General features: G+C 42.4%; 1 protein-coding gene across 1 annotated transcript; it reads left to right on the top strand.

Annotated features, from left to right (window-relative positions):
* The first annotated feature begins 10593 nt into the window (after positions 1–10593).
* june (JunE proto-oncogene, AP-1 transcription factor subunit) lies at positions 10594–13318 on the top strand. The gene is made up of 2 exons (XM_056242252.1): positions 10594–10855; positions 11333–13318. Exon 2 carries the CDS (start codon positions 11464–11466, stop codon positions 12442–12444), a length of 981 nt encoding a protein of 326 aa, XP_056098227.1. The 5' UTR covers positions 10594–10855; positions 11333–11463; the 3' UTR covers positions 12445–13318.
* Positions 13319–15485: the final 2167 nt, after the last annotated feature.

Below are 15485 nucleotides of genomic sequence, written 5' to 3'. Positions count from 1 at the left end.
GCCGGCGTTGAGTCGTCTCTTCACAGGCGTCGAGTCGTCTCATCGCAGGTGTTGGGGCATCTGAAGTCTCCGTGAGAGGCTGGATACAAACTGGAGCTGACGAACGCTATTTACCTCGGGACTAGCGTCCCGAGATAACAGCAGAAAAGCAGATGGGAAATAATTAGCGTAGCTGCTGTTCATAATATTAATGCAGTCGATCTGATTCAACAGTGGTATAAAAGGTAAGCATTATGTGAATGCTTGGCTGAAGAGATGCGTCTTTAATCTAGTTTTGAACTGGGAGAGCGAGTCTGAGCCACGAACAGTATCAGGAAGGCTATTCCAGAGTTTAGGAGCTAAATGTGAGAACGCCCTCCCTCCTTTAGTGGACTTAGATATCCTAGGAATGACCAGAAGCCTCGAATTTCGGGATCTTAAAGAACGCGATGGATTGTAGGGCGATAGAAGGTCCATTAAATACACAGGAGCTAAACCATTTAGGGCTTTATAGGTCAGTAGTAGTACTTTGTAATTGATACGGAACTTGATAGGTAACCAGTGCAGAGATGATAGAATCGGTGTTATATGATCATATTTTCTTGACCTAGTAAGAACTCTAGCGGCTGCATTTTGGACTAACTGTAGCTTGTTTATTGAAGATGCAGGACAACCAGCTAATAAAGCATTACAATAATCTAGTCTCGAGGTCATGAATGCATGAACTAACTTTTCTGCATCAGAAACAGATAGCATGTTACGTAATTTAGCAATGTTTCTAAGGTGGAAAAAGGCTGTTCTTGTAACATACGAAATATGATTTTCGAAAGACAAGTTGCGGTCTAGTATAACACCCAGGTCTTTTACTGTAGTCGATAGGATAACAGGACATCCTTCTATATTAAAGTTGTATTGTAAGAGATTTTGTGGGTAGTTTTTTGGACCAATAAGTAATACCTCAGTTTTATCTGGATTTAGTAGCAGGAAATTACACGTCATCCAGCATTTTAGATCTTTAAGACATTCTGTCAATTTAGATAAGTTAGTGTATTCATCTGGTCGTGATGAAATATATAATTGAGTGTCATCAGCATAGCAGTGGAAATTAATTCCATGTTTTCTTATAATATTACCAAGTGGCAGCATATATATTGAGAATAGCAGAGGGCCTAACACCGATCCTTGCGGCACTCCATAGTCTACTGACGTTATCTTCGATTTTTCCCCATTTAAACAGACAAAATGGTAACGGTCCGATAAGTACGATCTGAACCAGCTTAATGCCTGTCCCTGAACACCAGTGTAGTTTTGTAGTCGATCCAGGAGTATTTTATGATCTATAGTGTCGAACGCAGCGCTAAGATCGAGTAGAACTAGTATTGAGATACAGCCTTGGTCAGAAGCTAAAAGTAAATCATTTGTAATTTTAACTAGCGCAGTTTCTGTGCTATGATGCGGTCTGAATCCTGACTGAAATTTTTCATATATCTCATTTTCTTGCAAGAAAGAACACAATTGAGCGGACACAATTTTTTCTAGTATTTTAGACATAAATGGAAGATTTGAAATGGGTCTGTAATTTGCTAAGTTATTTTGATCTAATTGCGGTTTCTTAATAAGAGGTTTTATTACTGCCAGCTTGAATATTTTTGGAACATTAAAGGAGCCTATAGAGCTAGACTGCACACTAAAGGAGCCTATAGAGCTAGACTGCACACTAAAGGAGCCTATAGAGCTAGACTGCAGACTAAAGGAGCCTATAGAGCTAGACTGCACACTAAAGGAGCCTATAGAGCTAGACTGCAGACTAAAGGAGCCTGACTGTGAGCTGAGGAGGCTCCACATTTAACAAATAAATGCAACAGCTGGATTAAACTGATCTCAGCATGTGAACTTATTTAACCAATTAACACTTTAGCATGAATATTTATTAATGCAACTTTCTATTGCTTTCTTTCTCCCCCCCCCATCCCACAAAACCAATAAAACAGTTTGAGACCTATCTGCAGTTTCAATGTGCTTTTATTAAGTGTAATATTGTATGGTGATTGCAACTACATGTGCACCAGCTGGGTGGTCAAGTGTGTTCGGGTCAGTTTCATCGGGGAGAAGCTTTCTGTGGTGTTCTGGCTCCTTTCTATGGTGGCTATATTGTGCAGAATGGCACATGCAGACACTATCTGTGATGCCCACTCTGGTGACTCTTAGCCGAAGACAGTTGAAACGTGCACTGTAAAACAGTAGCTGCAGCTGCTTGCCAGTAACTTACTGTAGTTTTAAATTGATGTTTACTGGCAACAGTTTGTTCAAAGTTAAATGAACATTAAACATTAACAAGTCTTTATCTTTACAGAATAAAACTAAAATAACAGCCTCATGCAAAGCATTCTGGTAACCAAAATCTGAAGGAAAAAAAACGGAAAAAGGTTGATGAAGATTTCTGGTTCCCAGAATGCTTTGCATTAGATTGTTATTTTATAATTTTATTCTGTAAAGACAAAGACTTGTTAATGTTTAATGTTCATTTAACTTTGAACAAACTGTTGCCAGTAAATATACATCAATTTAAATCTACAGTAAGTTACTGGCAAACAGCTGCATAACAACAGCAATTTTTTTTACAGTGTCCCTTTAGGATGCCAAAGATCATCTCTAACTTTTTATTGGGGGTTATTGTTTAGGTTTTGCTGTCCCAATTCAAATTAACAGTGTTTTGTACTGTACCAAATTTAACTAGCTTTCCTCAAAGCGCTGACACAACATACTCACGGAAAGTAGATTGTTATCTGTTAATTTTACTATTAATTTAAAGATTTATCTCACAGAAAATAATAATTTCACATGTTCACATAATCTCTACCTGAACATTACGGCTGTGAAAAGACTTTCTATTAACATAATCTGCCTCATGTTCTCCTAGAGAAGTGGAGATTGCAACATGTGTGCAGGCTATTGCTCCAATGACTCTATAGGGAATCCTATCATAAGATTAAAATAATGCTTAACATGTACTGTATTATATAGTACATTTGTGAAATTTGCTTTTTGAAAGAAAAGAAAAAAGGTGATGTCACCCTATCAATATATCTTACCGGCAATTTTATAAAGACCCTCTCTTATGGACATGGTCAATAAATGTCTGGGGAACACTATTAAACTATTAATGTACTCCTGCAGAGCGAGGACCACCTTGCGAATGGTTCGACAAACCGTGTTTTCCCCTAGATTCTGTGCATCACCAATCGTGCAAGTATTTAGGCTACCACTTGCAAAAAAACGCAACGCAATACCATTTATGGTACAGTAAGTGCATTAATTCGATGTGTTAAATTATTTATGTGCGGCTCAAGAAGTTCGCAAAGATAAGATATTCCTTCCGCGAAAATCTGTATCTTTCATACACTATCCATAAGAGAGTCTTCACTCCGATGAGGCGAGTGAAGGAGTAAGTTATACTGCTGTATAAGAAGTCGCTGAGAGCGTCGTTAAGGGTAACGGCAGCAGACAGCGCACACGAAGCGTGATCTGTGGGGGCCCCGCTGGGCATTACTGGTGTAGCACCACCCCAGCAGAGGACGTCCCTGGGCTAGAGGTCCAGTGGCACCGTAAACCGGCTCAATCTCTTCCATCTCAGATAGGGGTGGACCAGTACTACTTTATTTGATTTTTTATTCTAAACTGTTTTAATTATTCTTATTTGTTTTGATTATTTTAATTTCTTCTATGTAAAGCACTTTGAATTGCCATTGTGTATGAAATGTGCTATATAAATAAACTTGCCTTGCCTTACCTTGCCTTGCCTTGCCTTGCCTTGCCTTGCCTATCAGAAAAGGCAAGGGGATTTTGTCCGGCTAAAAACTCTTTCTCTACGATGTGCTCGTCTAACAATTTGCGCTGAGATGTCCACAGGATTTGAAAGAAAATGTAAAGCCATTGCAACAAACACTGGGAATTAGTTACGTCACCTATGTTCTTTGCTCACAGCTGATTGGTCAAACTTCAGTCTGAGATCTCGAATCCAGAACTTAACCTGCCCCGGAGCAGGTTAGCCGTGCAGCGTAAGGTACCATGGCAACGAACACCGATTAAAGCCGAGCTACTTTCATAGTACCTAAAACCCAGGGTTGGCGGAAACTAAGCTGAAACATAGCTGGCTAGCCACCTAAACCGGCTTCATGGTACAGGCCCCTGATCACTTATTATAACTTGTCAAATTTGCCCCTTTTTGGGTGTGAGCAAAAACACGCCGTTTTTGTGTGTGTCCCTTTAAATGCTAATGAGCTTTAGCTTCGCCTCCGTTCAGAAGAGGGCGGAGCCTTCACACGAGCTTCAGAGACTCCGGCAATAACAACACAGGCCGATCTCACTGATCCAGAGTCAGGAGTAACAGCAGCGAGTGCAGCCTTACGGAGAGACTCAGGGAGAGCTTCACTTTTACACGTTTCTGAATGTTAGCGGAGACATTTCTGTAGTTGTTGTGGAGTTACACTGATCATCTCCTCATCATGTTGAACTCTTCCACAAGTGTCCACAGTTCCTGAGGTGTTTATAAGACAGCGCTGACATGTTCTGGTCAATAGTGTTCAGTGTCGTCTGTGCTCGACCACAGAACAGTTTCAGGCTTTGCTGGATCTTCTCCAGTGCGTTAGAACTGGTCTCTGTTGGCGCTCGCCGAACCCAATGTCGCTGGTGTGTGTGAACGTGCAGATTAAGGGCCGGGAATATTATAATAAGATCCTCTTCATACGGCAGAAGGAGCGAAATCTGATCGGCTTATTGTTTGACATGCTTGCAGAGAAAGACTCACCAGAACACAGTTACTGGGTTTCACTTTTCAAGTTTTCTGTGTCGGTAGAAGCACACGATTACAGCACTAACACACGGGGGAAGTCAGATTTCTATGATATGTCCCCTTTAAGGAAACAGGATTCAAATACATTCCTATAACTCCTGAAATGTTTTGTGTACATTATCTATAAACATTCACACAACATACAGTATTGAGAATTTGGTGGCTGTTAATTGTTCTGAAATAATTACATTTAATTTTGATGCATTTTTAATTGTTTTAATATTTGAAATCAATTAGCTTCTCCAGTAAACGTATCTTAATTTATAATACAATATTTAAGTAATAATGTTTTCTTTTTGCAAAGCTTGTATTGCACAAATGAATTCAAATTTTTAAAAAAGTGAATTCCTCTTCCTGTCATTCGACATAAAGTGTGTCACGGCCGATTCAGACTCAGATTGAGATTGAGATTGAGATTGAGATTGAGATTCAGATTCAGATTCAGATTCAGACTCAGATTCAGATTCAGACTCAGACTCAGACTCAGACTCAGAATCAGACTCAGACTCAGACTCAGATTCAGACTCAGACTCAGATTCAGACTCAGATTCAGACTTAGACTCAGATTCAGACTCAAAATCAGACTCAGACTCAGACTCAGAATCAGACTCAGACTCAGAATCAGATTCAGACTCAGATTCAGATTCAGATTCAGACTCAGATTCAGACTCAGACTCAGACTCAGATTCAGATTCAGACTCAGACTCAGACTCAGATTCAGATTCAGACTCAGACTCAGACTCAGATTCTTCAGTTCTGGGTCTGATCCAGATCCTCATATAGAACTGAACAGAAGCAAGGTGTGGTTGGAGATGAATGATTGATTTCTCTCTGGGCCGAGGCTCTCGTGTGTCGATCACTGGAGCCTGGCGCTCATCATTATCAACGGTTGCCTGGGGAAGATGGAAGAAAGCCAACTGGCGGAGCGAATGTGAAACGGCCTTATGTCAGGCCAGCAGAATGTGACCGCATTAGTTATTTTGTGTTTCTTCTGTAAACATTGGCCTGTTGAGCATCTCATCCTGGAATCACACGTCTCTGCTTTTCACTTCCCAGTCGATGACGATTGGCCAACGCTTTTATAGACTCGTGATCGAGACATGGCATTGCATGTGCTGTGAGAAACACTGGCGTCTTTAAAGAACCGTGCGTTCCATGTGCTGTAGTTCGACAAACCCTGTGATTCTTCTAGCAAAATCTATGAAGGAAAGCTTTACAGAAAAATACTACATCATGCATGTTTTTCACTTTCATTATTATTTTAAAGGAGAAGTTCACTCCAGAATTAAAATTTCCTGATAATTAACTCTCCCCACGTCATCCAAGATATTCTTTCTTTCTTCTGTCGAAAAGAAATTAAGGTTTTCGAGGAAAATGGAAAGTAGGTTAGGACATTTTCTCCTCCAACTTCAAAATCATCTGACGTTATTGTTTTACCTTTTATTTTATTTATTTTTTGTAAATGGCGTTTGACTCAGTCTTTGCACGGCTTTGTAAACACTGGGTCTGTTCTTCCTCCTACGTCACGCTTGACCTTTCACCCTGATGACGTAACGTGTGTCGCATCACAGCTCGAGCAAGACCAGCATTAGTGGATAAAAGTATATAAATGTTTATTTTGTTATAAATGTCGGCTGGTTTGTCTAGATCAGACTCTTATTCCTCGGCTGGATCGTGTCGAGACTTTGAAGCTGCACTGAAACTCACATCTGGACCTTCGACCCGTTGGACCCCATTGAAGTCACTATATGGAGGAAATGAGGAATGTTTTCCTCAAAAACCTTCATTTCTTTCCGACTGAAGAAAGAAAGACGTGAACATCTTGGATGACGTGCAGGAGAGTACATTATCAGGACATTTAAATTCTGAAGTGAACTCCTCCTTTAAAGCTTCTGAGAAATACACTAATGTTTAATCAAGACATAAACAATCAAACGGACCCGTTATGTTCCTGTGTCTGTGTCTGGTTTGGGTGATCGACTGGTTTTCCTGCATACGCTGGTTCAGCTGGTTAACACAACACATCTCAAACACAACACATGCTGCTCTTTTCTTCCTGGCTCTCTCACTCTTCACATCTTCAATGCTTTGTTTGCTCGCGCTCGTCTTCGCGGATCTGAATTGTTCTCTCTCTGCTGAAGCTCGAAACCGGCGCTGAGTCCAAACTTGACATTCAACCGATGTTTCTGTGGCAACAGAAGAGAGAGAGTCATGTGATGATGAGGAGCTGCTTCATCTCACACACATTTACTCCACATCGTTCGTTCACAATAGTGGGATAGATGTGTTTAAACAGTAAAGAGCCTGTGATGAAAAGATATCGATGAACCATCCTTGTAAATTTAACAATATCACAAGGTCTCCTGTATCCCACGAACATAAATTCAAAGAAACAGACCTTCTTTTAGACCTTCCTGACTAAAAGGTCCAATCTGCTGAAATGTGTGGATCTTAGACTGTATACACTGCAAACATGATCATTTCCATCAGAATCAAGTCTTGTTTTCTAGTACAAATATATAAACATTCTGAAATAGGTCTTTTTTAATGAAAAATGCATCAAAATGAAGAGTTAAAACAAGAAGTAATCTCTGCCAGTGGAGTAAAATAATCATGTTTTCCCTTTGAATTAAGATTATTTCTCTGACTCCACTGGCAGATATTAGTTCTTGTTTTAAGCACAAACTCACTTCATTTTGATGCATTTTTCATTAAACAAGTCTTAATATCTTCAGCCATTTCGCTCCTCCAGTAAATGTGTCTTGATCTAAGAATGTTTAGACACGATTACGGTGATTGATTGATTATTCTAGACCGTAAGTAAGAAGGTCTGCCGATCAACTGGTTAATTTTGCCATTAGAACTGGTAATAATGAAGACGGCCAGTGTGAGATGTGTTGCTCCGCTCATCGATCTCTGACATCTAGATCTGGTTATCCGTCACATGATGTTTCTGTGAGACTTCTGTCAGAGGAACCACTGCTGGTTTGACGGATACATGTATGAACAAACCCTGATTACACCTCCGTCATGTGAATCATCCTCGCGTCTCCAGAAACTATTACCTACAACCCGAATCTCCCTTCTGCTCTTTAGATCCAGTCAGAACAGGATTCCTGAGAGAAATGACTGGCAGCTCGAGTCAACATCTCTGTTAAACGCTTGATGGGGAGCACAGTCACGACAGCTTTATTTCTCCAGCTTCATCCAGTGCAGAGCGTTTCACAGCAGCTTCACAGTCACACACACACACACACACACACACACACACACACACACAGAGTCAAGGATGAGACAAACTCAGATTCTGCCCTAAAATAGAGTCATTCTTCAGATCAACTCAGTTCAGTGTTGATTCAGGCCAGTTCAATAATGCGTAAAGCTCAAACCAGTCCAATTCAGCTATAAGCAATATATTATCATATTATATCTTATTAATATTAGTTAATATTTCATATATTAATATTTAAAATTATCTAGCATCATTTTCAGAGTCAATACCAGCACAAAAAAGAAAAAGAAAATGGCCTTTTTATATACTCAGACAGAACTGAGAGGAACCCACACACACACACAGCAGGACAAAACAAACGTTGACTCTTAATATATATATTTTTTATATATAACACTTCAATCAGTACTGAAAAATATGACAAAAAGCGGATCTGTCTGTCGTCTCTGAGGTTTCATCAGACTCATGGATATTCTTCCGTCAGTAAAACAGGGACAGACGACCTGCGAGTCTCTTGGACTTTCACACACATACACACACACACACACACACACACACACACACACACACACACGTTAAGCTTGAATTAACACATGTTTACTCTGCTGCGTCAGACGCTACCTCATGGACACACTGGGTTATTCCCCTGCTCTCCGGAGAACTGTGTGTGTTAGAGCTGTGATGGATCTGTGTTTCTCCATACACTGATGTTTACCGTCACCTCAGGATGGCCTGATAACATCACACTGAGAGTGAAAAGAAAGAGTAGTGAGCTCAGGTGTGTGTTCAGTGTCTCTGAGGGACAGAAACTCATTCAAATGTTTTTAAGCCCTTCGAAGAACGTCTGCTTTCGTTCGAGTCTTTCTGACAGCATCAGACATTCATGATGGAGAAAAGCCGTAGGAGGAAGAGTGAGGAGGAAGAGTGAGATATTAAACATGGACACAAACCGCACGAGTTCCAGAGCTCTTTCTCATCACAGAAATGGGCCGAAAGATTATTTCATCACGGCTTCACGGGCACTGTGTGTTTCTATGAGCCTTTCAAATGCTAAATGTCTGTTCCAAATTTTCCCTCACAGGATTTGGTTTACCAGTTCCTCCCTTTTTCTCTAATCCAGCCAAACAATATCTCATTTTATGGTGACTTAATTTGGCAACACACATAAACATTTAAATATACAAGCAAAATATCATTTCTAAAAACATGTTTTTTAATATTTTTCTCCATTAGAACTGAAAACCCACAACATTATTGCTGAAATTAATCAAATGAAACCAAACAAATTCAAAGCATGTTGTGAGGAAGTGAACGTTACAGTTTGATAGATTATTATATATTTAGAACACATTGGTAAATATACATATATATATATGCTATAAACTCTCTGAAGAATGTATGCATACGCAATCGTTTCTTTTTAAATTTATCCAGGAGAGGTTTGGGTGTATGCAGATGACCTTGAAGTGAACTTCTGTTAGACACACACACACACACACGCGCGCGCGCGTTTGTGTTCCCGGTCGCTCTCAGGTAAGTCGAGATAGAAGGTCACAGCTCGGATCAGGATCAGGACTGGTGTTGGTCAGATACACAAAACACTTGCCCGAAGGGAATCACACACACACACACACACACACACACACACACATATAAAACCCCTAAACACTCGTCATTAAAACTGCAGTTGTGTGTGTGTGTGTGTGTGTGTGTGTGTGTGTGTGTGTGTGTGTGTGTGTGTGTGTGTGTGTGTGTGTGTGTGTGTGTGTGTGTGTGTGTGTGTGTGTGTGTGTGTGTGTGTGTGTGTGTGATATTAGTGTCTTCCACAATGTGTGCATATTTTATTTATCAGATGTTTTCATCCAAAGCAATTTACAAACCAAGAACATCACAAGCAATCAGTCCTGTAACTCAAACAGCAGAACTTGCAACGCCAGCGCCAGGGTTCGATTCCCAGGGAATGAAGAACTGATAAAAATGTGCACCTTTAATTCAATGTAAGTTGTTTTGGTTAAAAGCATCTGTCAAATGCATGAATGTCAACGCCAAGTATGAGCTAGAGAGATAAATGCATAAAAAGATATGAGTAATAGTATGTAGGCTATACCTTAAACATGTGATTGATGAATAATTGATGTGAAGGAAAACATTAAAACAGAATATTAAGCAGATCACAGGAAAAGATTAAGCAGAACTATATGTGTGGTTACAGTGTTTGTTCTTTCAATAAATAAGACTAGTTTACAAGGCATTTGGAAATATAATTCACTATAGGCTATATAATTAATTCACAATTCAATTCAAAAGCTGTTCAAGAAAATCCATTTCTGTAAAACACAGACGGCATTCTGGTTGGCATTTAACAAACTATAACGTAACATTCACCCTAGAGCATATATTTGAATAAAACAGCAGCACATATTAAAGTGTATAATAATCACGTGATCCTGTAACAGAGCGTGCACGCGCGGCGACGCTCCACCAGCCAATAAACGCGACGCGTTCGAGCTGGAGGAGGCGCGTGCCCTGTCGCGTTAGTTTCAGGAACTGGAGAGAACAGAAGGGCGTGTGTTATTAATAATCATCCGAGCAGAAAGTCCCTCAGTCGCTGTGACAGCGAGCAGAAGAGCTGGGGTTCATTCATCGCGCGTCACGGCGCGGCGCGTGGGTTCAGATCGCGCTCGACGCGCTGTTTTATACTGGTTTACTGTGTGACTAACCGGAGCTTTGACGCAGTGGATTGTGTGGTGGGAACCTTCACTATCGATCACTATATATCAATCAACACTCGAGTAAGTGGCGCTTCTGCCTGTTTATTCTCTGTCAGAGCGAGTGTGTGTGTGTGTGTGCGTGCGCGCGCGCTTTGGGATTTTGACTGGGGATTTTCTAACGACCATGTGCTGAAATGAATGAGAAAGTGTAAGAGAAGCTCAGCTGTGTGTGGACGGAGCCAGGAAAGTCCAGGTTTATTGCCGGGAAGAAGGCGAACTGTAACGAGGCTTCCTGGTTTCATCACTTCAATGACACATTAATCATGTAGATACTGAAACTGTGTGTGTGTGTGTGTGTGTGTGTGCGTGCGTCGCGGGTAGTTTTTGTTGAATGTTGTTGAATGTCCCTATGGAGATCAATCATGCTGGATTTTGCTCACATCAATTTACTAAGACACATAAACACGTCGGTGGTGTTATTTGCTTCATTAGAAATTATACAGTAATTGTTTACTTTGATTTCCATTAATTAATTTCACCTCATCTACTCTTTTGTAGGTTTAATGCTGAGGAACGTCCATCCGAATTTTGAACAGCACTTTTATTTTCCCATGTGGAAGGAGCAGATGGCTGAAAACAATCATTTCTAGCCGTATTATGTCTTGTGAGGAATCTATCTTGCTGTTTCAATGACGGGGAAGATGGAAACGCCCTTCTATCACGATGATAGCGTTCCCAACTTTGGGCAAATTCCAGATTACGATCGATACCAAGGCCACAAGATTATGAGCAAGAAGAGCAACATGCCGCATAACTTCTCCAGCGGGGGCAATGCCTCCAGCCTGAAGCTTCTGCAGGGACAAACTGGGAACGGCAATCCCAACATGAGCGGGAACAATCCCAACATGTCCTCGCCAGACCTCAACCTGCTCAAGCTGTCCTCTCCGGATCTGGAGCACCTGATCATCCAGTCCAACCAGGGGCTGGTTACGACAAGCCCGGCTCCCAGCGCATCCGCTAATCCCTTCATGTACCGGAACCAGGCCACTAACGAGCAAGAGGGGTTTGCGGACGGGTTCGTGAAAGCTCTGGCGGATCTCCACAAGCAGAACCAGCTGGTCGGCGCTCCCATGTCTCCTCCCGCCTCCATCCCGGGCTCCTACCAGAGGAACCTACCCGACATTCCCATCTACACCAACCTGAGCAATTACAACCCCAACCAGCTCCCGTCGGGATACCCGGGGGGTCCGATGGCCTACCCGTCCCACGTCTCGGGTCACGCCCCGGGACACACCTCGGGTCACGCCTCGGGACACCCCACGGGAAGGGTTCTGGACGCTCCTCAGACGGTCCCCGAGGTCCCTCACTCGCCCCCCTCGCTCTCTCCCATCGACCTGGACACGCAGGAGCGCATCAAGGCGGAGCGCAAGAAGCTCCGCAACCGCATCGCCGCCTCCAAGTGCCGCAAGCGCAAGCTGGAGCGGATCTCGCGTCTGGAGGAGAAGGTGAAGGTTCTGAAGACCCAGAACTCGGACCTGGCCTCCACCGCCAGCATCCTGAGGGAGCAGGTGTCCCAGCTCAAGCAGAAGGTCATGAGCCACGTGAGCAACGGGTGCCAGATCTCCGTCGGCGCCGGCTTGGCCAAGAGCGCGGAGAACACCAGCTGCTGAAACACTCTCTCTCTCTTTATCTCCGCACTCATTCTCTATCTCGCTCGCCCCGTCGGGGAAGATCGGAAGTCCGGGTCTCCGACTCTTCAGGAATTTCCTTCTTGAAAAGTACGGAGTACATTTTATTTTTTAGCATTGAAGTTGTTCAATGCAGTGGATGCCTGAGGAAAAACTCCAAAGGGATGCAAACGCGCCGCGGTCGGGATAATCGGAAAGGGAACAAGAACTTGTGCTTGGAATTCTGCACTTGAATACTTTTCTTTTCTTTGTTTTTTTACTTGTAAATGCGACGCTTTAAAAGAATGGAAGCAAGGATTTTTCTTTACAATCGGCGTCTTGTTCGACCGCTGAACGAACTTTATATGTTTTAGGAGTTTGTGTTTATATAACAATGCACTATTATGCAAACACTTCCCGAAGCACCTGATCCGTGCATCTGTGGAGCGAATCCCTTTATACTCCCGTATCTGATGTGTTTCAAGTGGAAATCTCGTCACCGTGTCTCAATACCCACATTACAGGATATTGTTTGTTTGTTTGTTGGTTTGATATCGTGCAATTTGTGAATATGAGGAAAAAATATTTTATACAAGACTTTTAAAGAAGTATTACATTACTGCGTAATATCAAAACATTATAAGCAAAGTGGAGACATCTATGGAGAAGGGATTGTGGTACTGTGCAAAACTTTAACTGGTACCTTTGCCCTTTTGGAGTTGGGAAATTCCTGAGCATTCCTAGACCTTTTGCACTGTAATCTCCCGCGGGAGTGCGTTAGTAATGGCGGATGTGTAATCTCCCGCGGGAGCGTTAGTAATGGCGGATGTGTAATCTCCCGCGGGAGTGCGTTAGTAATGGCGGATGTGTAATCTCCCGCGGGAGCGCGTTAGTAATGGCGGATGTGTAATCTCCCGCGGGAGCGCGTTAGTAATGGCGGATGTGTAATCTCCCGCGGGAGCGCGTTAGTAATGGCGGATGTGTAATCTCCCGCGGGAGCGCGTTAGTAATGGCGGATGTGTAATCTCCCGCGGGAGCGCGTTAGTAATGGCGGATGTGTAATCTCCCGCGGTTGCGTTAGTAATGGCGGATGTGTAATCTCCCGCGGGAGCGCGTTAGTAATGGCGGATGTGTAATCTCCCGCGGGAGCGCGTTAGTAATGGCGGATGTGTAATCTCCCGCGGGAGCGCGTTAGTAATGGCGGATGTGTAATCTCCCGCGGTTGCGTTAGTAATGGCGGATGTGTAATCTCCCGCGGTTGCGTTAGTAATGGCGGATGTGTAATCTCCCGCGTTAGTAATGGCGGATGTGTAATCTCCCGCGGTTGCGTTAGTAATGGCGGATGTGTAATCTCCCGCGGGAGCGCGTTAGTAATGGCGGATGTGTAATCTCCCGCGGGAGCGCGTTAGTAATGGCGGATGTGTAATCTCCCGCGGGAGCGCGTTAGTAATGGCGGATGTGTAATCTCCCGCGGTTGCGTTAGTAATGGCGGATGTGTAATCTCCCGCGGTTGCGTTAGTAATGGCGGATGTGTAATCTCCCGCGTTAGTAATGGCGGATGTGTGTTTCTGCCGCTGTCTGAGGAGTATTAATGCTGTGTAACCTGGAGGAGCGGTGGGGAAAGATACGCATGTTGCTTAAAACTGACCTGAATTCAGAACGACAACAAAAGGGCTTTTGATCAATAGTATTTTGCTTTTTTTTTTGTATTTTATTTTTTGTATGAATTATGAAATGATTTTATTTATACAGAACTTGTATTTATGTTGTTTTCTGAGGAGAGGAGGAATACTGGTCGGAATATAGTGTCTCAGTGACACGTTTGGGAAACTAAACAATCGCACATGAATCAGAAACATTAAATGATGTGTAATATTTATCCTCTGTTTATAGCATGATGGTTTGAACTATAACTACAACTATGCTTTTAGTAGATAACAATAATAAAGGATGGGGATTCTGGAGATTGTCGTGACGGCACAGAAGTGGAATCCGCTTGACGGATCTCCGTCGGGATCGTGATCATCTGCCAGTGTCGCTCCTCAGAGCTGCTGTTCAACGCCTCGCAGTTCGTGGAGATGCAGATTATTTTATTTATATATCGATATCCGTTCGGAGACGATTCATAGGGATACCTGAGGCAGGTACTAGACTGTCAAATAACCTTGTGCAACAAGAAGATATTTATTTTTTGAAACTTGAATAAGGTTTTTGATGTCTCAAACGTATTGTATTTTTGTACAAAATAGTTTAGAGATAGTGTGTGTACAGTACCTACTGTATAAGGTTTTCATTCGCAGTGCTCTATTTATTGAAGTGCTTTTACTGAGCAGTGTGTTACTCGAGCGCAGGCGTTTCTGTGTTGCTGGTGTGTGTTTCGGACGCTTCTACCGTTGGTACATTTGTCCACCGAGTGCTCGAGTTTTTTCCACTGGCATCAAGTGAAAGTGCTTGATTTGTTTTGTAATGTGTGTGTGTGTGTGTGTGTGTGTGTGTGTACCTCTATTTTAACGCTAACCGTAAGCCTAACGCTCCTGTTTTTTGTTGTTTCATGGAACTGTGTTTCGACTCTGAAGACTGATTGCATCGTTCATTTTTAAATGAAGAGAACTTTGACTTTTGCCTAAACACGTGTCATATACATATACTGAACAATGAAATACTTTGTTGAATGAGTTTACTCTGTTTACCTTGCGTGTACAAGCGTTTGTACGATCAGATCTAAACTGAGTGTTCAAGTTTGAGTAAAAGATCAAGTTTGAATATGAATGTTACAGCAGAAGTTGTGCCGGCCCGTTCTGGAGTTCACCGCGTTCACCAAGTCTCTGGAAGACTGGAGCGACTGGTTGGCCTCGGGCTGAAGGACTAAGAGGCGACTTGCCTCGTCGTGTAACAAGCGGGTTTATTTGCTTCTGAATAATAACATGCGGTTTTCAAATGCTGTTCGTTGTTCCCTTGTTTTCTTTTATATCAACAATAAAGAGGTGGTTTCTGAACGCTTGTGTTTCTCCTGTCAAAACTCATTTAACACTGTGCTTTTCTGG

The sequence above is a fragment of the Rhinichthys klamathensis genome, unplaced genomic scaffold, assembly GCF_029890125.1.
Source record: "Rhinichthys klamathensis goyatoka isolate OS25496 unplaced genomic scaffold, OSU_Roscu_1.1 h1tg000717l_1, whole genome shotgun sequence".
NCBI lineage: Eukaryota > Metazoa > Chordata > Actinopteri > Cypriniformes > Leuciscidae > Rhinichthys > Rhinichthys klamathensis.
The sequence above is the reverse complement of the archived record's forward strand: the minus strand, read 5'-3'. Positions and strand labels throughout refer to the sequence as shown.